The 27,830-nt window shown below is 41.9% G+C and overlaps 1 protein-coding gene across 2 annotated transcripts in view; it reads left to right on the top strand.

The window, feature by feature from the left end:
• Positions 1-212: 212 nt before the first annotated feature.
• The window catches only part of LOC112554394 (neuronal acetylcholine receptor subunit alpha-2-like), a 49,152-nt gene continuing 21,534 nt past the window's right edge, over positions 213-27,830 (top strand). Inside the window, exons 1-3 of one of the 2 annotated variants that reach the window (XM_025222154.1) lie at positions 213-453; positions 699-1,021; positions 1,300-1,749. In XM_025222154.1, coding sequence (XP_025077939.1) covers positions 1,647-1,749 — 103 coding nt within the window. In that variant the 5' untranslated portion in view covers positions 213-453; positions 699-1,021; positions 1,300-1,646. The remainder of the gene's footprint in view (positions 454-698; positions 1,022-1,299; positions 1,750-27,830) is intronic. The other variant, XM_025222155.1, reaches the window with a different exon arrangement.

Below are 27,830 nucleotides of genomic sequence, written 5' to 3'. Positions count from 1 at the left end.
AATTAATGGAGGGATTGCAGCAGTCATTTTGTGACTTGGCAGAATGCAAGGCAAAATAGTCCTCAACATTTAAGATTACACATTAGTAGATCGACGATTTTTTCAGTTTTTAAAAAAAAAACCAATTAAAACCCACTTTGTCCTCTAAGAAAGAAGGGAGACAACTAACCCGCCGAGTTGCCGCCCACTATGGCTGCCAGGGCCGCCTGTCTGGCCCACGCCGTCCGTGGTCACGAGGCAACGTCCCAGCTGAGCTGCAGCCAATAATGTTCCCATCTACACGGCGCGCGAACCGCACGCGCACGCACCTCAGTGTCGTCTGCTTCTTGCATGCGTTTCCGTTTTGGGACTTCAGCTGCAGCATGTGTGGGAGAGTTCGAAAATGAGACACCGCAGCGACTTCAAGGCAAAAAAGACTTGTTTCTGTGCCTTCAGGAGAAGTGAACCATGAAGGTAAGTCAGTCACTTGTTGGAGCTTAAACAAGCGATCGTAGTAAGTTACGAGAACAACGATCGTTCAAATATATATTTATCGATTGTGAGGACAGAAAAGAAGCTCTTCGTTTGTTTGTTTTATGTTGTTGTTGTTGTTGTTGTTGTTGTTGTTGTTGTTGCTGCTGCTGCTGCTGCTGCTGCTGCTGCTGCTGCTGCTGTTGTTGTTTTGGACGGCACCTGTAAATGCGGAGACGGTTTTTCAGGGGCAGTTGTTTCGTGGTTAAACAACAAGCCGCTGTTTGTTTGGGACGACACCATTGTAAGCTAATCTAACAACTTACAACATCCGCTGGAATGACTAATCGGAGAATCATTGCACAGTGAACATCCTCCACGTCACCGATCCACACTACTCCCCACCTGTCCACAACACGTCACCACTCCACACTACTTCCCACCTGACCAGAAAAGCGAGAACATGATAACCTCAGCTTGAATTATCGACAGTGGTGAGACTAGGAATACGTGCGTGCCAGACATGATTAAGCAGAAGCCAGTCATGCAAGTCCTTCGTTTCCAGCCCCAGGTGAGCTGTAAGGAGGGCATTGAGGTGTAAACAGCTGTTGTAATGTCGAGAACCTCACAGGGCTCGAGGCTGACAGCCTTCGCATCAACAACTTCCGCTGAAGTGTAGTTCTTACTGTGAAGTGGCTAGAGAAATACGTTTGAAGAATTTTAAATAACAATTAGATTTTGCCTTGTTGAATAGCTAGAAAAGACAAAACAAAAAACAAAAACGGTAACAAGATGCATCAGCCACCATTGAGAATTGATTTTATTTGTTAGTGCTCTTTGTTTCTTCAGAGAGAACCCAAGCTGAAGTAGTTTGATCATCACGGAAGCTGTCCAGGCTTTGACACTCTGCGCATGATCTGGCCTCGTGCAAGATTTCGAACTGAAAAGAAGTGTCTTGCACGCTCACATGCTGCGTATCCTGCAGAGAGCTTGACCTCGATGACCTGAGCAGTGGCTTCTCCATTCGATCAGCAGATGCCCTGTCCCAGATCCGACTCTGACCGGCTTCAAAGCAGATGTCATCGCCATCGATGAAGATGCTGAGAACCACGAACTTATATCTCATTGTTTCTACTTAGACTGTCGTCGTTGTCGTCGTTGTCGTCGTCGTCAGAGAGTGTGAAGGACGAGTGAGAATGCGTCTGCAGCGCCTTTCCTCCCCCGGAGTGGAGTCGTCTTCTTGCTTGAGGCCGTTGGCGTTGTTGTGGTTCCTGCTCGCTGCTACAGCATCTTCAGATGGTAAGTTGGACATTTATTTGTTGGACATGAAGGTCCTCACTTTCTAATTCTTTTTCTTCTTCTGTTGTGACTTTCTTCTTCGTTATATTATTCTTTCAAGCATTTCTTTGTCTCTGTCTGTTCATAGCTTTTGTCTGTGTATCTAAGTGGATGGATTAGTCTTTTTTTTCCTCCATGCCTGCTTTCTTCCTTGTTATCTACCAGCCTACAAACATGCCTTTCTATCTGCATGTTTACCCACTTACAACCTAGCTCCTATCTGTCTGGTTGCCTGTTTACATGTTCACATGTTTATCTCTTATGCGTCTGTCGTTCATCTTTTAATCTTTACTGAGTTTACAAACACAGTTTTCACAACACATGTATGTTGCGTGCGAGAGTGCGTGTGTGTGTGTGTGAATGTATGTTTACTGATTCAGCGCGAGACACTTTTATGGAATATATGTGTGTATGCATATGAGTGAGTATTTGCGCTTTGTATATGTTTGGTGGGTAATAAGTCCTTAGTTTGGTTCAACTGTAACTTCACATTAACTTATGAACTGTGGAGGTAGGGTAGGTTGAACTGAGCGATGTCAGTTTATAGTCCACTCAGCTGTGGGGTGTGACATCCTAGACATCTGAGGGCCAACCCTTGCTGCAATTTTACAGTCAGAAGGAACTTTGCCTCGCGCACGATGGCAGAAAAAAATGGTGTCCTCCAGATGACATTGTTGCATGTCGGCACACGAGTTCTGAATTGACGAGTGCTGTAGAAACAGCATCTTGCATGTTTATGAGGAGGGAAGTAGAATCTAAAAGCACATTAAGACATCAGCTGAAAACGTTTTTGTGAAAAAAACTCAAATGTGCATTATGCAACTCACGTGCATCTAGAATTAAAGAATCGACATGAGCTGATGGTTTGCACGTAATCATACTCACATATAGAACATACATCAAACATAATACAGTACATATAATACATATATAAACATGCATACATACATACTCACACAGATAGATGTTTGATGCTCCCTAAAAAAATGTCTTATCTCGACGTGCGTAAAGCTCATTAGACGCTCGCAATATTCACAAAACATTGATTTGTGTCCTGTGTGTCGCCAGACATTTCCAAACCCTTCCCCTTTTTTCTCATTGGTCGTTATCAGCAGATAATCTTGATCTCTAATAAGCCGTCTCTCGCTCACATTTGTCACTATTCACCATCTACTTGCTGTTATTCGCACAAACTGCAGAGCACATCCTGCCACTTACTCATTATGCTTCCATTAGTTCTCTGTGCCCCCAAATATTTTCTATCGACCCTCGTGCTAATCTGCAGTGCCTCCCTCACTTTTCTCACAAAAATACCTCTTCCCCAGCCTTACCTCCTCCATCGATCTATTTTTCTTCCCCATCTTCCCCCTCCCGATAACTACAACTGTGTACTCCCGTCTCCCAGCTGCTACAGCGTTCGTCTCTTCTAGAAATAAATTGTCGGACTTCTGAGACTACCGACAGACATTTAAGGGATGAAATAGCATAAAAGTCCTGAAGGTAGCAAATGGAACATGTCTTTTGTGGGATAGAAGAGGCTTTAGTTTCCTGAGATAGTTGAAGTTGATACCAAAACCTGCCTTTCTCTCAGGCGATGTCGGCGATTCACATCAAACTAGCGGTCTGGGAACCTTCGACATTTTTACCTTAAATTCCCAGTATTAGGCATGTGGTCATTTTTGTAACCTAAAAATGATAAAAGAACTCTGGAGACAGTTTGGCATGGACAGTAATGGATGCTCAGCCAAACATCTGTCAAAGCCGACTGTTTTCACTGTTCATGAACATTTAGTTTCCAGTTCCTGGTGAAAACCTTTTTGTATTTTTGACTACTTCTATCATTCATCTTGTGATTGGCTTGGGTATTAAGACACTACAAAACAGCACGAGCATTTGTAACTAAGAGATGTGTATGTGAAAGGATGTGACACATCAGACATGACAAGTCACATGCCTGAGGCTGAGGACCAGGGAATCTCGCCATTTTTTCCGAAGAAATGTTTTAACGAGTTCGTCAGGTCTGGAGATTCTGTCATTCTGCTTTCAGTTCCTATAATGTGCGAACATTTGACCAGGCATTGTGGGTTTCACCACATGAAATGCAATGAAGAAATAAATTATGTTAGGCCTCTTGCCTTTTTTATTGTTTGCCATTTACTTTGACCAGAGGTCACTTCAATTAATCGATTAGGTCTCCTAGCTCCTATCTGTCTTTTTGCAGGTTCCTGTGCTATGTAAACTTTCTTTCATCTAACCTTTTCTCTCTTTTGCATGGCTGTTATTTAAAATTCAATTATCTTTCTTTGAAATGACACGCCAAAGGAACATTAGCAACAGCAGCTACAACAACTCACAAACATCCTTACTTCCTTTAAAAGAATGCCAGTGAAATCAATATTCTAAAGTTTCAGACCATTATACATTTTTATACTTGCAACTGCATATTGATCAAGAGGCAAATGATGGATGACAAAAAGTTCAGGTTAACTGACACACTTAAGATCTCAGCCTCATAGTTTCAACAAAAACTGCTGTAGCCTTACTTATGGTAGAGGAAAAATGCAACGTATGATAATGTTTTCATTTCTCCTTATTTTTTGCTGAACAGACACCTATCATATTGGTTATAAAAATGAACTTGCTTTACTTTTACAGTGACATGCTGAAGATATTTGTAATGTAACGGTTATATGAATTGTTATAAAATGAGATATTTTACTTTGTGAAAAATACAGTGATAGCCGTGAAAACAGAACTATGGAAGGATTTTCAGGTTTAACGAGGCCATTAAGATTCCGAGTGCATTTCCAAAGAAGGTATTTTCTCTGCTAAAAGATGGATGTACACGCTGGAGCAACACTGGCAATGCAATGGAGGCTAAAAAACTGAGTCACGTCACTTACAGGAATCGACCTGTGAATGTGCAGTCACCTGCTACGCCCACCGACGCTACGCAAACTCGTCACAAAAACTTTCAATGGAGACATTCGTGCTAAATGGCCAGTGACCAAAGCGATCAATAGCAGCTCCATGGGGTAAATGGTCCGACGGACAGCCAGCAGAGAAGAAAATGAAAACAAGAAAGAAAGACAGAAAAAAGAAAGACTCTTCTGTCTGTTTCAATATTTGCCGCAGCTCTTGTGGTCTTTGCCCTGACGCCATTGCCAGCGAGGTTCGCTTCCTCAGCCTTCGCGATACAGGGACGATAACTCTAGAGACGACGTGCGCGCTTCACAGAGGGCGCAGTCATCCTCCATTGTGAGGAAAGGTGACAGACTTTTCGTGTGATGACAGCTAGAGAACGGCTGGGGATGCCCAAACCGAGATGCCAGAGGCAGCAGGAAGTGTGAAAACCGAGAGATAATTTCACTCGCACGCCTGAAAAAAAAAAATCTGTTGCGCACGCCCCTGGTTCTGGTTGGTTGCACGTGCCTCCCGTGTCGCCGGGTGCAGCCTTTTTGAAACGAAAACGACGCTGCAAGTGTAGACAAGATATCCGTTGTGTAATGGCCGTTTTCACGCACGTGTAAGTAAACATTACTGACCGCTGGACCTGCTTGCCCACCGTCCATTGTTAGAAGCAGAGCATGGAAAGTGCTCGGAACAGTTCCACCTCGTCCCGTTGGTCCTTGTTCGTGCTCTTTGCGGTCTCCAAGACCGTGACTGCCAAAGGTGAAGAACATGTTAAGTGTTATTGCAAAGGAAATAACTTCCGCTATAGCAGAACATACCTTTAAGAGTCTTCTTAACCAGACACCAACTGTCAAAAGTACAACTCCATCTGGCCAGCCTGTAGAACCCTTATGTTAAAATGCACCGTACATATTTGTTAAGAACATAAATTAGTCAGGGCTGTAACATATGTCTAAACATAATGTATCTACGAGAATTTACTTGCTAAAACATTTGACAGACCGGCAGTAAAATTTTTAAAAATCAGTCGGGAACATCCTGTAGCAAAAAATGTATGGTTATGGTTACATGGTTTGCACCTACAATAGCTGCTAAATGTCTAGTAAATGGGGCTTGGCAGACTGGTATGGTCTGGAACAGGAGTTAGCTTTGAAAACACTGCTGGTACGCAAATAAGCCCTAGAATGATGTGGGACAAATGAGTATTCAGGTGAGTTAGTGCATCTCAAAGGTCTGGTAACTGTCTTCTTCTAGGAAGATGAAAATTTATCTTCTCTTGCCAACGCGCGTGCTTGTCTTGTCTTGTGTATGACTGCAAGCAAAATAAATACAAACCAAGAGTATTGCTTGTCTATAACTGAAAACACATTTGTGCCCCCAATTTTAACGCGGAAGCTTCGGCATTTACCGTTGCCGCGCACAGACAGACCTCCATCTCCAAGTCTGATGACTTCATCGACTGTATAACGTTTTTTTCAGTAGCCTTTTCTTGCATCCATGGTCCGGAATCTATCAGTAAAACTGGTTTCGATTTGCAGTCCTATTTGCTCACTACAATCCACGTCCGCTCTAGGGGCGAGTGATTTGTCCGAGAATAGTTTCAAGTTGTCGAGACGATTTACGGGCCATGAGCTTAAGGCGGCAGGAATGTATCTTCCTTTGGGTTCCCATTCACGTGATCCGTCTCTGTTTTTGTCTGAGTGCCTTTGACGATAATAGGTAGACTGCAAACAGTCTGAGAGAGAAGAATGCTATCTGAAGTATACTTTTTGTAAGGATGATTGCATAACTAACCCTTCAAGACGAAAATGTTTGGTAGGTCATCTGTGTGTGCGTGCGTGCCTGTGTGTATCATGCGGTTCCCAGTCACTTAATCCCTAGACACTTCATCCCCGACACTTAATCCCCTAGACTTTTAATCCCTAAGCACTTCATCCCCAGACACTTAATCCCTAAACTAAATCCTTAGCTATAAAAATTATGAAGTCAGCGAAAAATTTAATTGAAATTCAAATAATTCAAATTCAAATCATGCTATTAACTTTAACGTCATTTGAACATCTACAACATTAGTTAAAGTTCATATAAGCTAGTAAATTTAATGTTCTTCAACAATATATGAAAATTGTTCTTGAGTGTTCACGAGGTAATTGCTGTTAATCAATATGGAGGGTATCGGAGGTACAGAAGACGATCCATTGACTCATATCTCTCTACAATGTTGCTAACTCAGCGTATTTCCTCTCTGGACGTTTCTCTGTGCCGGCGCATGATTGTAGAACAGACGCCTTGTGTAGCTGACAATCCTTACGTAGACCTTCAAGGAATGTTCACATTGTTGGGTGATGACAGGAGAAGAGAGATTGAAGGGCGTGATGCCAACCCTCCACAGAGTTGTTTGTTCGTGTTATACAGGCATTAAACAATGCTTTATAAAAGAATCAGTGATTAGAAATCACATTGCTCTGTACAGGAGTAAATGTGTGGGGAGGACGTATTCTAATTCAATGCTTTGACAGAAGCATTACATAATGCTTTATAAAGGATTAAGTGCCTGGGGATTAAGTGTCGGGGATGAAGTGTCGGGGAGGAAGTGTCGGGGAGGAAGTGTCTGGGGATTAAAAGTCTAGGGGATTAAGTGTCGGGGATGAAGTGTCGGGGATGAAGTGTCTGGGGATTAAGTGACCGGACACCGTATCATGCATGTGTCGCGTACCACCCCCAGCGTCCAAGGAGCACGCTCAAGACCACTCACACAGCAGGCCACACACACTCAGTCACTCAGCCGGAGGCAGGATGCGACTTACTTCTCGAACCCGGGCCCAAGCGAAGACCAAGACAAAGACGGAAAGAACGACACAAATACGAAGTTTAATCAAAAAAAAATATATATATATACCCAAACACCCAAATACCTAATACAACCAAGAAAAAGAAAATACCGATGCGAATACTCACAACACAAAAAAACAAAACAAAACAAAAACAAACAACCAGGTACTGCACCCCCGCAAAGAAAATAAAAACAAAGCGCAAACGCGCACAAATTGTAACAGAAAAACAAAAACCGCGCACCGCAGCCCAGTACAGTCAGTTAAACGTAGTTTCCCCCTGAGTCTTTAATTCTTAACACAGAACAGGGGCTTGAGGCGCTTAGTACACAGTCTCAGGAGCTGTTCACAGTACAGTTCCCTTTCTGAATGCAGGTGTAGAACCCGTAGACGTAGACGTCACAAATGAAGAAGTGCAGAATGGTTGATTATATCTCAGACGAATGCTCGTCGAACAAAAGGCGTGGAGCCAGGACATAAGACACGCACGCACAGCACGTATACACAGGAAGTACACAGTAAATACACACTAAGGGTGTGCACCCCGGACATACACAAAAAGCCCACACGGCTTATGCTAATGACCAACGGTCACCCCGAGAAGAAACGGAAGCACACTCCCGTAGACACTGGATGTCACAGCCCAATATGCTGTCATTCCGACACCCTCCACACTTTCCACAAGTCCCGGTGGTCACTGCTGCCATCAACTCGCTAGTACAACCAGCCTCTCAGTGTCCACAAGCTTGGGTCAGTCGTGGCAGAGCATACAACCGGCAACTTGCCTCACAGCACAGACTCCAGTCCTATTCTCAAAAAAAAAACTCTCCGCTCTACTCAGCGCCTTGGTAAGAAATCTCTCCCCAGCCGCGACCAGCCCTCAAGCAGACCTCACGTGACCTAGAAAGACTGTGACGTCAGGTGCTGATACAGACAACGGCGAAGGCCTTGACCTTTTCCCGCGAACCGGACAAAAATAGCCTGAAAACACACGTTAACTGTCGTCTGCTGTCAGCTACCTCTCCAATACAGGAGCGTCCCCGCGCGCTGAGAGAAATGAAGACCTAGACGAAATCATGACACGCGACAGCATGAACTTAGACATGTTACTAATCGAAAGAGAAACTAACCACTATAATAATATAAAATGAACGCTCACTGTATGTAGCGCATGGTCACTCTCGTGAAGGAGGATGCTCTCAGCAAAAGACAAGAGCGAGGCATGGACGGCAAACAAAGGACGGACGAAGAAACAACCGCACAGACAAGTAACAAAAGACAAACATAGAATAACGCAATGGAACAAACTGTTGTGAGTTGTGGAAATCTGCAAAGGAAGATGAGCAGGCGAACTAGTCAATAGACGGAAAAAACCAAAACCAAACTAGATTTTTTTATCTGTCGATCAAGATTGCCGAGAGCCTCTCAGCAGTGTAACAATACTTCCTGCAAATTACAACCCTGCTTCATTCAGATTTTTTTTAGCAGAAACTTTGTTGAGAAATTCCAGGCATCTAGAGACCGACAAGGCAGCTCATGGGTTAGAACTCTGTAGAACAAAGTAGGTCCACAGAATGTTGTCAATTAGGTGTCTCTCTGACAGCTTAAAAGGAATTGCCACCGGGCTTAAGCATCCATTGAAAGCATAACGCCTCTTGAGATACCAGTTCCCTCCGTTTCTGACAGTAAGGAGGGTCTCAGCTGTTCATCTTTTTTCTCAGAATTGGAATCTCCAGCACGACAAGAGCAGAAAATTGTATGAAAAAAAGGTACCAGAGGAGACTGAGTGTAAAGATTACAGCTGCGTGAATAATCACTGCTCTTCATCTAATACCTTTCCTCGTGGAGATGGTGTGAAACAAACCTATCCACTTCATGGCCCCATTAATAAACCTGGGATTTAACACCTTGAAGTCTGTTTTGTCATGACTTGAGCCCTTCTCGTGGAAAGGGGAGATAATTTCAGGTGGTGAAAGTTAAAGGTTGCCATACACTGGTTCAGACGAAAATGACTGACAGTTTTTATAGGTGACTCACAAATAAGTGACAGAAGGGGAACTAAACGAAGAGCTCGTAGAGGAAATTGTTTTAGAGGTTTGTGCTAAAGGAAGTCTTCTTTCATCGTAGACGAACCCAATGAAGGAGCAATCATTCTTACTTCTTTCATCTTCCGCCATAGTCGCTTCATCGAAAGAAAATATCTAATTTCCTAAAGAAGATCTGTTTATTCTATCTACTTCCTCGTAAACAGTGGTTATATAGCCTTTCACTTTGTTTTCTCTTTGGTGAAGTCATTTCCTGCACAGACATCACGAAATGTTCCGTTTGAATCTTTAGATGTTGGATTGCTAAACCATGTCAAGATGACTTTCCACAGATAACAGCCTTCTCAAGCTCCATGCTTTTTGGTGGGAAGACTGGGTGTCTCGGGGTAGCCATGGACATGCAAATGCAAGAGACGGCTTCTTTGCTGTCTGGATGTGATCCAAAATTGCTAGACAATGACAGAAAAACAATGATCTATACACGACTTGAAGGCTGTTCAACAAGAATTTAAGCTTTCTCTTGAAGCTGACACAGGAGCTATACAATATTTTACCTAATAAAATGAAAATTTCCTGGGATTGCTACACATTGTCGATGACGGCAAACTGGTAATGAATAAATTCTTCTCCTTTCATGAAGGCTGGCTGGCATGCAAATATCAGAGAACTCTGTTTAGAATAAATTATTAAAGCGTTGAAATTGTGAAATATGTGCTGTCCCCATTCACTAACCCACAATTCCGCATCCCCATACCTGCTATTCGCAGACTCGGGAAATGAAATAACGGCTGCCCCCTGTAAGATGCACGAAACAAAGGTTCTTAAGGCGACAACTGTAAATGTTGAAATCCCAGGTGTTTTGTTAACCTTACAGACTGACCTCTCGGGGTACACTTAAGACCGAGGATAAAATATACCAATCTGTGAGGTGTGGGTAGAAAAATAACACGTGCGATATCTTCAAAGAGAGTCAGAGCCAGAAGTAAGAGCTTTGGATGTTTCACAGACTCTGATCAGCTAAGGAGCCTCAAAATACATTATTTCATCACCTGAACACTCGCAATGAAGAACTAAACATACAAGTCAAAATAAAACTTTGCCGGAAGCTAAAGTTTCGAGTAGAAGATTCTTCATCTTTGTAAAAAGACTGATTAGCTTCTGTGAAAATTGATCAGAGATAAAAGAAACAAAATATGCAGTAACAGCAGAATCATTTGTGGTTGTCACAAAATCAATGGCATTCTTCTCACTGTCTGGAAAAGCGTTAACAGCAGTTTCGCTATTATTAGCACAGGGAGATCCCGGATACAATTAATGGTACAGAGTACAGTTGAAGTAAAAGAAAGCATACACAGATAATAGATATCACAGCCGTCTGCGCCATTCTTAGAGGAGTGAACACGACTGTCGACCCAAAGCTCGTGTGTGTCTGTGTACACGGGAGGAGTTTAGTTTGCTTCTTTGGCATGGGCACACAAAGATAGAGGGTTCTGCAAGGGAAACATAATCTGCAAACAACTCATCAAGGAGGAGCGGCCCCAACGAGTGATGTATAACAGGGTTATATCTGCAGCTTTCAAGTCCCAGAAAAGCAAGCACTGAAAGTCAGTCTGCACACCTGGCTCTCAGGTCATCGCACGCGCTTCGACAGGTGACGGGGTCATGGAGTTCTTCCTCGGACATTATCAGGACATTATCAGGGTAGTATAAAGTGTTTAAAGGTAGAAGTGAAATAAGAGGATAGATATAAGAGAAAATAGCTACCGCACCTTCACCATCTGTTGTTTTCTCAGGCATAATAATGCACGCACAGCTGGTCGAAGGAACAATCAAGCTGTTGCATGTCACCGTCTTATGGCCTGGGTTATGGAGTAGAAAGACCTGAAAGAATAATCATCTACAGGAGGAATAAAGATTTGAAGAACAAAGGTAGAAAAGAAGAATTCGAAGGGTAAAACATGAAGGAAGTAATCATTAACTCAAAAAAAGTAAAATCTGTTTTTATAAGAGGTTACAACTATGAGTGTAGCAGAAAAAATGCTAGAAGACAGCACATGTCAGGCGGCCATAGCAGAACGCGGGACCCTGGGTGAGTGCCGTATGTGGAGCCAACAACCGTAAGTGTAGAAGAAGAATCTCCTACCATGGGGCGCCCCAGGCCTGGGACGGTTGCCCTAGTCGTCATCCCCAAAGGCCACCTCTGACGGTTGCCAACGGAATTGCAGAGACCAATATGGCTGATTTCTCCTGATCCAAAGATATGTCAGACGATCAATTCGAAGATTGCTATGTACGGTTACAGCCCGGTACAGAAAACCAGGACAGAACCAATGTGTTAGTGAGTTGACCTAACTTGGCCTTGGTGGTCTAAGAACGATTCAATGGGGGCTTAACTCCAATTCTGAACGAATAGCGACAATATTAACCCGTTTCAACCGCCAACGCCGTTGTGGAGGAAGTTTGATGATTGAGAAAAGTTGAATGAATGATGGCGTTGCCCTTCTCAACAGAATAGGTGATGGATGAAAATTCCAGGTGAAAGAATGGGCGAACAATTTAAACGAAATAAAAGAGGAAACGAGTTTCTGTTTACAGGATACATTGTTGACTGGTGCTTCTGTTAGAATCACAATAACAGTAATCCTTTCTTACATGACATTTTGTCAACTACTTTGCTCTTTTGTTGCAACGCATTGTATGACTTGATTGCTTGACAAAACCGATATGCACGTGCATAAAGAGTGAACGAATGACCGTTTTGAGCTTGTGCTCTTCTATAAACGCCTTCATCCTGTATTCTCCAATGGTTCATTGGTTCATTCAGGTTCATATCTTGACTGTAGTTTCCAGTCCTCCTTGTTCTGAGATCCCTTCTGTACACTAAACGAGACACTGTGCTTGTCTTCATGATCTACTTCTACCATCGGGACGTGCCCCTGGGGTAATTGCACTCTTTTGAAATTCGTCTCCGCTATCTGCTCTGTCATGACAAGGTACTTGGCAGGGAGAGACAAAGGGGATTCATCTCTCATTTGTGTAGCTTACTTTAGAGGATCAGCGAGAACGAGGTTCATGCGGTACTAACATATTAATAGTTTAGGACTGTAGAACTGCTAGTTCAATGAGACGGAAATGTCTTACACTAATTGTTTAGCTTTTCTAACAAAGTATTTGGGGTTTTATTTTTGAACATATTTTTATGCAACTAGCTTTGGATCTGTAAAAACTGTTGAGTATTTTATGACCTTCCAGCTAGCTAAAATGTCCGTAACAGCAAATAGTCAACGGCTTGTCTGCTTTGTTCACGAAGTCTTTAATGTCACTTTAAGGTCAAAGTAGGGAAAAAAATTGCATTGGCGTGCAAATGTGGGAAACACAGACTAATTATAAATTTGCTTCTTTTTATCTTAAACGTGTTGGTTTTCTTTTTCTCCTTTTCAATGCTCTCTCTTACCTTCATTTCATTAATAAGGCAGCAGAATTACTTAAAAAGTATGAAGACAGAGCAAGAATAAGATGCTGACAGTGGATGCAGTAAATCTCATCTCTAAAACGAATTTCTTCCCTACTCTCAAAGGTCACTGGGTGAATGTGTTTCTTCTCGTCCAAAAATGTTTGATCTCTCGACAGGCAAGGCCAGTGAACGCCGGCAATACCGATAAATTAGTGTTCAATTTACATGTTACATAGAAAACTGCTTCAAGATGCCAAGGTATTTGGGGAAAAGATTTAAAATAGACTCTTTTGCTTCACTGAATGTAGCATACCTCTCTACTATGATTATCTGTAAGTAATAAAAAGACAAAGCAGGTGTACATAAAGCATAGAAGCATAATGGAGGACAAGAGCGCACTTTTGAATGTTGATGAACGGTTAAGAAGAGCCATGGTTTAAAGTGAAACTGTTGAAACAAGGTTGACTGGGTTTCTCTGCCAGCTGAGGGCCCAGGGGTAATGCAGTGTCTGGTCCTTAAAGCTGTCTGTCACGTGATGCACAATCTCGCTCAGGAGACTGTCCATCACAGAGGGCTTGATGCTGCGACAATTCTGCTGGGTGAGGAGTCAGGCAAGTTGCCCCTGACGTTGACAAATTCCGCAGACTTTTGTTGGATACTCCTGTCAGAGAGATGTTCTCTTCCTTCTGGCAGGAACGGGACACAGTTCACTGCTGCCAGGTTTGGAGAGAACAAGCGAGGGTATTGCTAAACTTTTTGTTAAATTTTATAGATAATTCTGATACGCTCCACTAAATATCCGTGATAACTCTTCTTTAAATTGAAGAGGAATAACAGAATTAAAAAGAATGCCACAGGCTCTCGCTCAATAAACGCGTAGTAATATAATCGATGTATGAATGGTTTGGGTTCGACAGGAGTTGGCTGGCTTTCCTGCGAGAAAGAGAACATTCAAAGTGAGTCCCTAATGTCTGCGACATCTGCTGCACTTGGTTTAACCAAGCCCAGCAAAAGCAGGATGCGCGGTGCTTTATTTCGGCCGTAAAGTTGGCCTCCCATCGCTCTGGGGAGACGAATGAACCAGGCATTCCCGAGCTAGTCTCAGGGTACGCGACAGAAGTTTGATTAAATTAACTTTCAGCGGCTTGGATAGCGGGATAGCAATAAGACAAGGGAGCCATGCAGTAATTTGGCCAAAGTCCCCATCACAAAAATGTTCATCGTACAGAAAATATATGGATCCCTTGTGTAGTTTTGCCATGTTTCAACATTTCATGCATCATCCTCATCCTCATCCTCATCCTCATCATCATCATCATCATCATCATCATCATCATCATCATCATCATCATCATTATTCCAAGCGTTTATGATGTAAAATGTTCTGACGAATTTAACAGTTTCTGTAAATAATTAAAGTAAAACCAAAGATTGAATGACAGGGATCTCTGTCCTATCATTCCACTCACCGCGGATTAACAATCTTTAGGAGTGTAAAGTCTGCTTAGTTTTAACAAATTTAATTAAACAAGAAAGCACATCAAAACGACATAACTCTCGTGAAACTATGGCCAGATGCTGGCTAATGGTTCCTGTCTACAGCTCCCGAGATAAAGGACCAATAACACAATAGCTAAACTGAATATTGTTTGAAGTGGTCCTGCTGTCTTTGTCATAAAGAAGCTAATGTCGCAAGCTAACATAGTCAGAGTCTGTGATCCGGAATGGCCATGCGATGACTGACGAAGATCTGATGAAGTATTTCCTTCTACTCGTCATTTCGTCATTCTAGTCGAGCTGGTGTGTGCTCGATGGTGACAGTTGTATGCTCCTTCTCACTACACTGAACGTCTTCCCATAGAAGCAGAAAGCTGTCCTCTGGGCGTTGTAGACCCATTACTATCTCTGGAACACCCGATCGCTAGAGTTGTATCCCCTTAGAAGGGTCCACAGGTTTTAGCTGTGCCCATGGGGAAGATAAGCCAGCATAGCCCTCCTCCCTTCAAACAGTTGTGCAAATGTTACTCTCAAACCAGTCCCGAAGTGGAGCCTGGCAAACAGACTGAACCCCAGACCGTCAGAAAACTGATTATCTGCCGCTAGGGGGCAGACCAGACTACCGGACGGGCTGTGAGAACAAGAAGCTTGTGAGCATTGAATCTAGAAAGGGTTAAGCGGGTTGGAGTTTGCCGAGGGATCCTGCCCACCCATAAACTGCAACTGCTTGCCCTGCTGTCCTCCAGAAGAAAGTGAGAGGTACGATAAATGTTCAAAGTACCAACGACTGCCGAAGACAAGGCCACAGATTTGTTTACTCTGGTCCTGTTCAGACATAGAATGGCTGTGAATACGGGTTAGCCATACTCTTACATGTTCTTTTCATGTAATGGAAAAATCTGTCTCTTTCGCGCTTTTCATCGCTTTCAATATCATAACAATATCACAAAGTATAACGAAGACCAAGTTGTCAAATTATTGTTAATTAATTAGTCTATTTACTTGTCAATATAGTTCATTAATTTATAGTCGTATCATAAGGTCAAGGCTAATATTACTATACGATATCGGAAACTTACCAAATAGTTGCTTATAACCTTCTCGAATTGTTAATGTAGACAAATAGCCTCTCACAAATACAACTGAGATGAATGTTATTACACGATATAACAAACTTATCAAATGATTAATATAGGCATATCGAAATAAGGTAACAAAGATTGAATTATCGAACTATTACAATTTAATTACTGTGATGGTTAAGAGTGATAATGAGTTATTTAAAGTATTGAAAAGTGGAAATGTTTCTGCTTTATTCTCAACCACGTATTGAGGGGAAATTCCTTTCGCTTTCATTTTCTCGACTTATTTCCACAACTTGATTCTGAATTCCAAGAGAAAGAACTCAGGCGAACCCCGACCCCACCCCTACACTCATCATAAATGTATATTTGTCGAAGCCGTGTTCATGGAGTGCAGTTGTCCTCCTGTTATATTTACTGTTATTAAACTCCTTTATCAAGGTCTGAGTCTGGTTAAAGTTACTTACTTTCATCTCAAAGGTTACAACACATTTGTTCCTCATATTCAGACCTTGGGCGACATCTTAGGCATGGTTCAGGAACTGCCAGCGTTTTGTCCAAAATCGATTATCGATTATCGCAAGAGGCGTAAATGTTGCACGGCGAGTCCCAAGGCAAAGGGAGGGCGGTTCCTCCAGACTTTCCGTTATCTCCGCTGTGAGTATGGAGGGGAATAGATAAATCCCCGATCCCCCCAAACACCCCCACCTCTTGATGACAACGTGCTGCGCGAACTGAGCTGCCAGCCGCTAGAGATGTGAAGTTCTTCACACGGTATAGTGTCAGCAAACAAGGAACAAGAGGTGCAAGGACAGAAACTCGATAAATAAGAATAAAATTTATTCTCACGCCCTTTACCCTCCTGACGTCACTGCTCGTCTGCTTACCCGGTGCTTGTGAGGCACAAAGAAGTTTTGAGTCTGGCGTCAGTCTGTTACCATGGTAATTGAAGGAAGTAATATGTTAAGCAGTAAAGCAGTCTACATCAACGGTGTTTACCTGCAAGAATAGAAACTGTAGTTTATAATGGACCTGCCTTTCGCACAGTAAACATTAAAGCTGTTTCTGATCTCTATCCATTTTTATGTTCGAAGATGTTACACAGTTAAAACGACAAGAATCCAAATTTGTACCCTATAAACAACAAAGAAAACAACAACAAATATTGGAACTTTAATGTTGTTAACAAGTCTCTGATGGCCCTATTGACATGTGTCTTCTGTTGAATAAGAGAAATGTTGACACAATGTGTATATACATATATGCAGCATGTTTGCATGCCCTTAGCCTGTTTCAAGGGGTTTACGGCATGAAAACCTTGTTTATAGTGATGTACACTCAAATATACACAAACAACTTGCATACACATAGACTTGTTTATAGTGGTTGTCTCCACAATCGTCATGAAACCTGAGAACCCCACTCACTTCAGGGTTTTTTGGTTGTCTATCAACTTAAAAGAGTAAATGAGCATTTCTGGTGCATTTCAATATTCAAGATTCTGATTTTCGCTTTCCTGTATACAATAAGGATTACACAAAGAAACAATCCCTTACCAAAAAATATGTATACACTCACACAATCCCTCAATTTACACACACGCTCTCTCTCTCTCTATGTCAAACACTCTCTACTTCTCTCATTCTCACCCCCTCACACACACTCTCTCAGACACTCAATACCTCTCTTTCTAGCACATCCTTTCAATTTCACTCACACACAGACTCTTTCTCTCTCTCTCTAGTAACTCTTTACTCCAATTTCAGAATGTGGGATATGGTCACTAAAATCTTTTAAATCTTTTAGCTCTAAGCACACAAGATTAATGAAGCACACCATAAACATATTCCCCCGTCACCTTAAGAGTGAAATAAAATGTAAGTGAAATGAGAAAAAAATTCTCCGCTTCATTTCTTCACACATGCACTGGAGACCCACTTTTCTGCACTTGCAGCCTCTCTGTCCTAGAGAAGTGCAAATGGTGTGCACAAGCTACAAACACACTCTCAGTCAGTCAGTCAGTCGTCCCTGTGTGGGAAGCACACTTCTGAGATGATAAGGTTCGCCACTTGCGCTAGGGAGCAGTTCCTGCACAGGACGACAGTCCCCTCCTTCACATTCGTAAACAAACTCATCCTTCGGCCACCTCGCGACTACTTCCCTCGGTACCTTGAATGATAGTCTTTGAAGAAGTCACGTGGTCTACAGAGTCTACGTTTCCCATGTGTAAATCAGGATTGGTACTAAAAAGGACTTGTGCAGATTGTAAACCTGATGTCTGGATATGCCAGACCCTGTCCAGCCTAGACATTGCCTCTACCTCAACATCTATCTCTATTTCCTCCTCTGTTTCACTATCTCAAACTCTCCCTCCCTCTATCTCTTGATCCTTATTTACGTCTGTCACTCTTTACCATTATTAGTTCTTAATCATTCAATTTTCAGACCTTTTATCATCTAATGGAAGTCTATTTTTTTCTTCCTCTTTCTTTTCGTTTCTTGTTTTTCCTCATTCGTTTACACCAGTTGCTTTTATCATCCATTACCATCATTATAATCTTCAGTGTCATGTCTTCCGTTACAAAACTAAATATCACTCTCTCATTTTCTGTAACGCCCATTCAAATTGCTCCTCAATAAGTTTTTAACAGTTGTTCTTCTTATCACCCAGCACTTTATTATAATGGTTATAGTCTATGGAAAAACAAAGGTAAGGTAAAGGTCACTGGGGAGTGAGGTGTTAGAGACCTCACTTTTAGGGGGGCAAGCCTTAAGTAAGGCCAATGCCGATCTCCTCTTCCTCACAACCTTACCTTGCAAACCCTGTCAGGTATCCATCTCACCAGCTGACTCTACTGGGGGAAGTTTGGTGCGCTACACGAGCATCGAACCGGTTCGTCTCAATTCGGATGCCTGCACTTAAAGCACTCGATTATCTGCTTCCCGATAGACAACGCAAACTCTGTATTTTGTTTCTGTATGTCGTATACCCAGTCCCTCACTCTTGCTTCTCTCATTTTATATCATCACTTTTCAAGCAGTCAGAAGGGCGATGTTTCTCTCCCGTACTGATTAGCCGCATCACAGCCCCGTACGATCGTGTTGTCGCTACCCGGGACATGCCAAACGACCATCAATACCGGGTACCCCGTGAATGAACACATTTGAAATTGAAGCGCACTGGTGCATGGAGCCCTTGTGTATATTTATGGAAGCAGGGGCTGCTGAGCATTCAGCTTTACGTCCCGCTAGGGACAGGAACTTCTCGTCCAGAATATCGTGATTTAGCCTGACACTGAAAATGGTGCAACAGCTTTCATTCCAGCCAGCCATGCACCATAAGACTAGGAGACACTATCAGCATGTTTTACAATGTCGTAAATTCTGAAATATCGCAGTTCCAACAAGTGCTCTTTAGTCTTCTTTGCATTCTTCACGCTTTCAGATGGACAATATTAGTCCGCGCTATATCAAAATCCGCAAAGCAATAATCAATCATATGATTGCCTTATTCGCATTTGATAAGTTTTCATATTATCAGTAAAACTTTGTCTTTCATTTATTTATTTTTGTCGAGATGATTATACCTCAACGCTGCTGTGTGAAGTTACATTATGATAGCACGCAGCTCAAACCGACGCCTGGAGGCAAAAGGTTGAAGTCACACAAGCAGAAAGACCAATATTACCGCATCAAAAAGACATCAAAAGAAGGTTAAATTGCCACTCTGCTCTCTGTCAACTACTCTATTGTATAGCCTGTACAAACAGCTTTCGATTGACAAGGCGGTAATAACGCGGGAAATATCCCAGTACCGTTAGATTCATTGGCGGTAACTCTTTCAATACTGTTCGATTGATGGGCTGTCGACACACGCTGCCGGTAAGTAGAGATTACATTTCTTGCGAACACAATAGCGGGATCAATGTCGCCTGGAATGTTCCCCACCTCGTCTTAAGAATAGTGGCGAGAGCTTCTTTCTCTCATCCAACTCTATACCCCACATCTTCCTATTCTTCAAATGATGCTGCTGCTGCTGCTGCTGCTGCTGCTGCTGCTGCTGCTGCTGCTGCTGCTGATGATGATGATGATGATGATGATGATGATGATGATTGTTCGTGCTTTGTTATTCACTCCTTCATCCTCATGTCCCGTGAGGGATGAATAGACGTGTCGCTTGCTGTTACTTTGACAAGTGTTTCTGTAAACAGTTTCAGTGCTACGGTGGCTTGTCTTTGTCTGGCTTCAATCACGCAGTCCAGTTCAGTGAGCTGTTTTAGTACCTGCAGACACAAACATTCGGCATTTCAATTACATGATGGTACTTAGCTGTCGATGTAATTTTGGAAACAAAATTCTTCTTTTGACGTTCAGCGTGTTTGGTTGGCATTGCCTTTAAATTCTGGGCGACAGGGATTTGGTAAATGGATTTCACTGATATTTGTACGTTTTTAATACTCATTGTAATTTATTTGAAAAAGTTGGATGTGTCCACACTCACGGTAGTCAAAAGTGTTGTATAGGTAAAGGTCAAAGATGAAAGTTTAAATGGCCGCAGAGGCAGTAAATTGTAAGTTTTGTGGGCAACAGAGCCACACTTTCTTTGTCTGCTGCCTTTGAACATAACCTCAGAGATCAGGTTCTTATTACCTGATGGATCGACAAAAACCACTGACCCAAGCCTTGAACCTGCAGAAGGGTTAGGAAACTAGCAAAGTACTACGGAGCTAGCAAACTAGACATAAGGCTAAAGAGCAGGCAAGCTAGCTACTGGGCTTTGGAGCCAAGAAACAAACAGGGCTACGAAGCCAGCAAACTAACCATAAGATTATGGAGCCCTCAAAACTAAATTGCTAGACTCGCACAGACAAAGTTTACTTGTCTGTGTATTCATCACTTTGCGTGTCTGAAATAAAATACTGACATCCTCGGGGCTGGATTTTTTTTTTAGGGGAGAATCGCCAGGAGTTGTAACAAGTATTAGAAGCGTGTCAGCAGCTTTGTGTATCAGGCGACGGGCAGCGAGGGGATGTTCTATTGCTCATGTTCTTTCAAAACCAACCATCAGTCATCAGGAAACAAAATCTCAGATCGATGTCTGCTGAGGCGGCATAAAAGTCCCCCACCGCAGCTCGCGTGCTGGCTGGGACGAGAATGTGTCTGATTAAGCCAGGCTTCTAGTTTTCCTAGTGATTAAACGCTCTCCTCTTCTGTTGCCCGCACGGGCCAAAGGGACCCTTGCTTCGGCAGATCCCTGCATTTTTCGCGCGATAAAACAGCTTCGTGTGAAGATTCTTTCTGTCATCTATTTTTATTAACATCATCGTAATTATCTCCCCTTACTTCCCCCATTTTTCCTCTCTTTCGTCTCATCGCACTCCCTGGTGGACAGCTTCATGTGTCGCGTGCTCCTGAGAAAGGAGTGTTTGGTCCTCCGGTCACAAGTCTTTCACGGTCGGGTCAGGTCTTTTTAAAAGGCCTCTTTTGGGAACAAGGGAACTTGTTTGCCTTAATACCCTTTCAGTTCTGTTCGTCTGAACCCAAATCCTATAGGGATTCTTTGTTACATACATTGTCCTTAAAATCCGAGAACATCAAAGATCGAAAGGGCAACGCAGTTTATCAGCGAGTGAGGTATCCAGGAAGCCGTTAGACAAATATTTCTTTTAGACAACAGCTTTGTGGTCAACTTATAAATTCAGAAATATGGCAGTTCTTTCGCAATTGTTTATCATTGAGCTTAATTTCATTGAGATAAGCAATATTCTATGTTTCTAAAAAGTATAAATGTAAAATAAGCTGATTGTAACTATTTTCCCCTGTTGTCAACGAATTTTAAGTCTTGTCTTCTGGTTGTACTCATCGCCTTCTTCTCTTTCCCTTTTTCCATGTCACAAGGCTGAGAAGACCGAGGAGAGGCGTAGCAAAGCCTGTTTATTTTAACGTTTTAATCTAGTTCACAGGAGAAGGTTTTGAGAAAAATTGTTCATCCGAGAAATACTCTTGTAGTTCACAAACCGATTAACCGGCTCTTTAAAAAAAAACTTTTACACCATTGCTCAATGTCTTTGCGGTTACCTAAATTTAGAAAAATATAGCTCTGCTTCTTTCTCTCATCTTCGTTTATTTCTCATTTCATTTTTGTCGTAGCTTTTAGATTTTCTCGCCTAACTTGTTCAGTTATTTTGGAAACTTTTAACATTTCTTTTTGGTTTCGGATTAGGTTTTTCGTTGAATGTTTAAAAACAATACAATTGGCATATAAAATCTGCGATCAGAGACTTAAAAATATGTTTAAAAACTTAATGTAAGGATGCAAGCAAAAACAAATTTGTGTACTGCTTTTCTTTCTAAAAGTTTGTACTTTGTCTCGAGAATCGATTGGACCTTCCTTTAGGACTCGAGTAATCTGATATGTTATCAATCTTCTATTTATTTTTCGTTCACATTTGCTCTTGTTTATACACAGTGACATCTCACATTTCCATATTTCACGCGCAGTGTCCTTTTTACTGATGCTGCAGCCACACATCCTTCCAGACCGACCAGTTATTCACAAATACAGGCGATCATGCCCAACATAAACTGCATTCGCTGGGTTTTTTTTTTATTGTCTATGGGCTGTAATGTTGTCTCCGCTTCTGAAATTGCATGGACATCCTGTTTACATTCCCCCATCGACGACACAACTTATTTGTGCCATTCCTAACTTGTCTGACAGTTATGTTTTGACACACGAGCACAGAAACGCCTTTCAGAATAGTGTTTGACTTTAGTCTCCGAAAATACACATTAGTTCACGGTTTTTTAATATTCTCTAACATTTAAAATTGTTATCGCTTTCAAATTAAGTTTGTACTAAAAGTGTTCACTTATATAGAAAGAGGCCAGACAAAGTAAAGAAAATTCAATATTATTATAAAGTGCACAGCTAGGGAAAATATACTGTTTTAGGCGTTTTCTAAGTTGTCAAGCATCAGAGTATTTTGGTAGGTTTATTTGGTAGGTTTCATGTACGGTCAAACAACTGGCCTGCAGTGAAACAAATGGCACTAAAGCCAAGCAACAGACACCGAACTTAAACAGTTCAAGAAAGGGTGCGAAAGTCAATAATGAGCACTAGAGTCAAACAATGAAACTACAAATAGTAAGTACTTACTACTACAGTCAAAGCCTATCAAAGCAGAAAAATATAATTGTTCTAGTAGTAGTGGGAACATATCCGATTTACATGCTATGTTTAGATTTTTTATCCGAGATACGTTTTGTTTCCACTTTCTTTACAAAAATAGGAGCCCTCTCTGAAAATCACTATCACAGTGAGTTGGCAAAGCCATGATTATTTATGTCTAAAGGTCGAGACCAGGCCGTGCGATATTCGCGTGGGTCTCGAGTGGCGAGGGTCCAGAAGAGTAAATATGCGGCTTGTATTCAGGATCAGAACAGAGTCGAGGGGCTTCAGACTGAAACTCCTCCCTCGTCAGGCATAGAATATGAAATGGGGCACGGTCCTCTTTATCGACCTGTAATCAATAGAGATACTGCTGGTGGACATTTCTGTTTTCAGAGCTGGGTAATAGCACGGTACCGATCCTCTGCCCACCATCTCTCTTGTTGTCTCTCCCATTCGCTGTTTCACCCCCTCTCTACTTCTCTCTCTCTCAGCAGTTTTTCAGCGTTTATTCTCTGGATTTTTGAATTAAATATCCGCGAGTTTACTAGATATAATTGCCCTTTAGTAACATGTTCAATACATCAAGACGTTGGCTTGAAAACAAAGTCCCTCTGGAGGTTATGTTCATCAATTTTTCATCTGCGTCCTCTTACAACAGCCAGCGTGTAGCTCATGCTCAGCATTGGAAGTAGACTTTCGCCACTGTCAGACATTCAAGTCACAGCTAAGTCTCTCTCTCTCACACACACACACAGTCTATCAGCCTGATAGATACTAAGACTGATGTGTAAAGCCTCTTTAATGTTGATGTTCTATCACGAAAGGTCATTTTAGTCGGTTTTGAGACTGACGCTCAGCTGTGTTGTAGACACGACTCTGTGTACAGTACATTTCCATAACTGTGACATTGTAACTTACAAGTTGTGTTTGCAACGCATTTTTCTGGGTTATTAAAGCTCTTGAACTTTCGATTAGATTTGCAGATATGATGCCACAGCAGACTTTACAGTGTCTGCATCCATAAAAGGAAGGAAACAACTCATTTTATTCTTTAGGAAGGGAAAATGAAATTTTCGACGTTTGAGTATGCTCGGCTCTACCCATGGTTGTATTCGAGGTTGATTTAATCCTGTTTCCAAGGCCTGGCTCAACCGTTATATTTGGTTTGCGGCAGTTTCGATCATGTTGGATTTCTTTTTTCTTTCCAGAAGAGTGTGTAAAGCGACGCGCTTTCCTCTTCGTTTCCTCTTCTGCAAGATGCACACAAAAGAATCAAGTGCAGTTGGTCGCGAGTCTTCTTGACACTGAATGCAAATGTTCATGGCCATTAGAAAAGATCACAGGACCTCGTCCTGCTGGACGATTGCATTATCATCTTGTCTCGGCAGGATTGTGATCTCTGTGCAAAGGAATGCCGTTTCAGAAAGATTCATTAAGCCAGCGAGGGCTGCACAGAAGAACAAGAAAAAGAGAGTAAAAGACCGAGAAAGAAAATAAAAAAAGAGAGAAAAAAGTTCGGATCTAGTGTACCGAAGACCTTTGCTAAGACAAATAATAAGATAAAACAAGAAAATGAAACAGAGAATAAGTGTAGGAAGTAACAAACGTCCGTCCGATAGAAATAATGGCCGTTATCGCAAACCACGTGTTTATTCCTTTCGCACACGCACTTCTGTGGACACCACTCAGTTCGTAATTTCTCTAGTGTTAAAGTTTGTAGATCCCACATCCTCGATTATTATAGTACACACCATCACGGCATCATTCGTTTACCTTTCCAAAGCGAAGCAAACAACACAAAACAAAGCAAAACAAAATAAATAATCATAAAAGAAGAAAATGAAAAAAAAACAAAACCACAGCATCAAACAAATTCTTGTTCTCTACTGCACACACGGTTGATATCATCAAACATATAGTCGTGAGGTATAGACACAGCCTAGTTGTTAAGACCAGGGTGCCCAGGAACCTGTACAACCTTTCATCACGAAGGGAAGAGTGGAGGAACATGAATAATTGATCAAGCTCTGTAAGACCGTGTGATAGTGTGACGTAGCCTTTGAGCTCAGAAGTGCCCGTATGTTCACATTTAGTAGTAGCTGTCCTCAGAGGTGGTTTAATTGCTCTGCATTTAATCTGCATATGTGAAGAAAAGCAGGAAGTTCGATTAGATTTATCGGATTTCCAGTAATGTTTCCTGAGGAAATCGCATATTAGACTTTTCGACATAAAGGTCATCCAGGGCAATCAACTCTTTCTTTTTTTAAGGTACATGTAGGGACAGACCCAATCGAAGAGCTTGTTGAAGCAAAAGATTGCCTCCTGGTAACCTACATTCTATAAAAATAACATAGTGTGAAACAGTTTGGTATGAAACGCTGGCATCACGGGTACATCATGGGTATTATGCTATACCATTTCGAACCCGAGGACAGTGAGGAAGAGAGAAGCTTGGCTTGATAAAAAAAAAAAATCTTTCATGTCAAATGGTGACTTGTACCTAACGAGTAAGGGTCAGTTTGTTTTTCTTCGCTAAAGAGTTCAAAACATGGCAGTCTCAGAGAACCGGGGCTCAGCTGTGTGCTTTAGACATGATTATTAGTAAGCAGATTGTTTAAAACCTAACATTTTGAACAAAATAATTTGTATTTGCCTAACCTGTCAATCTCCTTGCCTTTTACTTTAAGGATAATGGTTACTTTTGTAAAACATTCATACAAGTAGGGTTAGATTAAAAAAATGACAAAAACATGCAAAAACATGCAAAACATACATCAGCCACGCCCAAGAAAAATCGTAACTGAAGTTTAAAACACAGTGAGACAAGAGCTATGGAGATAAAGGATCGGTTTTCCGAGATAAAGTACCGGGAAGGTTCCCAATGGGACCAAGTAATGACTAGAATTTGGTGGAATGAATGCAGGTAAAAGAAAAAGGTGGTCCCGTAACGGTTGTATGGGATTGAACTTTGAAACCTTCATGTACCTTGGTGTCAGTTTTATTCCGAGGTCTCCTCAAAGACATCCGAAATCTCTAGGTGCAGCCATTCCTTCTACTCTATTAAGTTTTGCGAGTAGTTGCAAGAATTTCTCTTGGGAATTTTCTTTTAGTTGTACCTCTTTTTATCCTGGACATTGTACTGTAAAAACACAAACTTTTTTTTATACTTCTTGCTCTAGGGAAATTCTAACTTTTTTACTCACTTGCCCAGAAATTCAATTTATAAATACGAAACTCATTCGCTAACGAAAACAGAGCACGAAGCCCTGGGCTTGTTTTTATTCATTAGCTTCAATTCTTTCCAGACTTAAAAAAATAGAATAAAGGGTCCGACTGATGGATACTTTGGTCAGAATAATAAGAGCCTCAAGCTAATGGAGGCGCAACTCCCAGCCAATCGTGTGCCATGTCAGTCAACTCATTGACCTCAATAAGGAGGTCACAAGTCACTGGCCTGTAGCTCGATGTGCTGAGCTAAAGTGACGCAATGAACACGTGACTGGCATGTGACTGTGGAAACAAACATTTGGTCTGTTCAGCTCGTGATGCGAGGTCTTATTTCAACAAACGCTTTCGTTTTTGAAAACTTTCAACTCAAATGTTGTGATTTTAACATTATTAACTTTGTGGTCCTAGGATATATACAGTTATAATCTGACATCCACATCATATAACAACAGTCTTTGTATTGTGTGTGAGTGGAGGGGTGAGTAAGTGTCTGGGTAGCTGTCTGTGTGTGGGTAGGTTTGTGAAATTCAAACATTCGCCCAGCCAGTACCTACTCCCACGTGTTTCTGCTTTTAAAAAAAAATTCTCGTCGCACGTGCACGAGTCTGATAGACCAATGGAGAGTTGTCTGCCCATAGCTTCCGACTGCTTTGTGGACAAAAGGGTCTCCGTGGAGTGGGACTGGTGATAGGGAATTGATGCCAGTGCTGACCGCCATTGATTCGCAAGAACGGTAATCTCTGCATCTCGAGCACCGCTTTTCCCTTCTGTCCTTCTCCACCCCTCCTTTCCCCGCCGAGCGATAGTCGAGTCATTTTGTCAGGGAGCGCCTACTTCAGAGCTGCTGCAACTAGCGTCAATACGCCCCGGATAACTTGTTTTTAAAATGTTATCTTTGCGTGAACTCAATTGACTCTTGCTGAAGTGTGTGTGTGGTTTTTTTTGTTGTTTTTTTTTTCTCGGCATCGTTGCGTTTGGAGAGTTATGAGGCTAGCCCACACTCCTTCGCGCTTGTATACTTGACGAGTTAAATTAAGGTCTGGCCGTACGTTTCTCTAATCACTACAAAGTACGAAGGGGTGAACAGCACCGAAAAGGTATTACTAGCTCTACGACGAACTTGGTGTTGTTTCCTGTGATGTTGAGGATGTGATCTAGGATATCATTTGGGAGGAAGAAGGTTCGGTGACAGGGGGCATCACCGTTACACGAGTTGATATTTTGTCTCAAAAGACAACAGTTCGAATTACAAACGGTCTGTTAGGGGCTGGCAAATAGAGGTGAATAGTGCACGAACTTGTATTACTGGACTGCTGCCACACGATTTTTTTCCAGTTAACAGCTAAAACTCGGCATGAGACAAGAAAGCTTCCGGTTTAGTCACATTCTTTGGTTTAGGCTCGCCGAGACTAACAGCGGATCACTTCGCAAGAGACTAAGGGTTGGTCTTGGCAGACAGACAGCAATCCACCTATACACGTCCGTGATTTATGTGTACAAAACTAATCCAGGTAGATAAAACACGCAAAACGTTCAGGTAATGGATGATGGGCTTGATTAAGCATGAACACTCGACTCCATTTCCTATATTATATGTTAAAGGAGTGATCAGACTTCAGCAACATAAATTTGCCCAAACGACTTTTGACATAAATGTTTCTTTACTAATTTACATGTCATAGTTGTACCGTATATCATCATTATCGCCATCGTCTCGTTGCCACAGCCACCGCTTCCGTGGAAATAATAACAAATTTCAGATACATTGCGACCACACTCGTATGTACACACATATACGCACACACATACCACATAAGA

Source organism: Pomacea canaliculata, linkage group LG13 (genome assembly GCF_003073045.1).
Source record: "Pomacea canaliculata isolate SZHN2017 linkage group LG13, ASM307304v1, whole genome shotgun sequence".
Lineage (NCBI taxonomy): Eukaryota > Metazoa > Mollusca > Gastropoda > Architaenioglossa > Ampullariidae > Pomacea > Pomacea canaliculata.
Note: the sequence above shows the minus strand (reverse complement) of the source record. Positions and strands in the feature narration are given on the sequence as shown.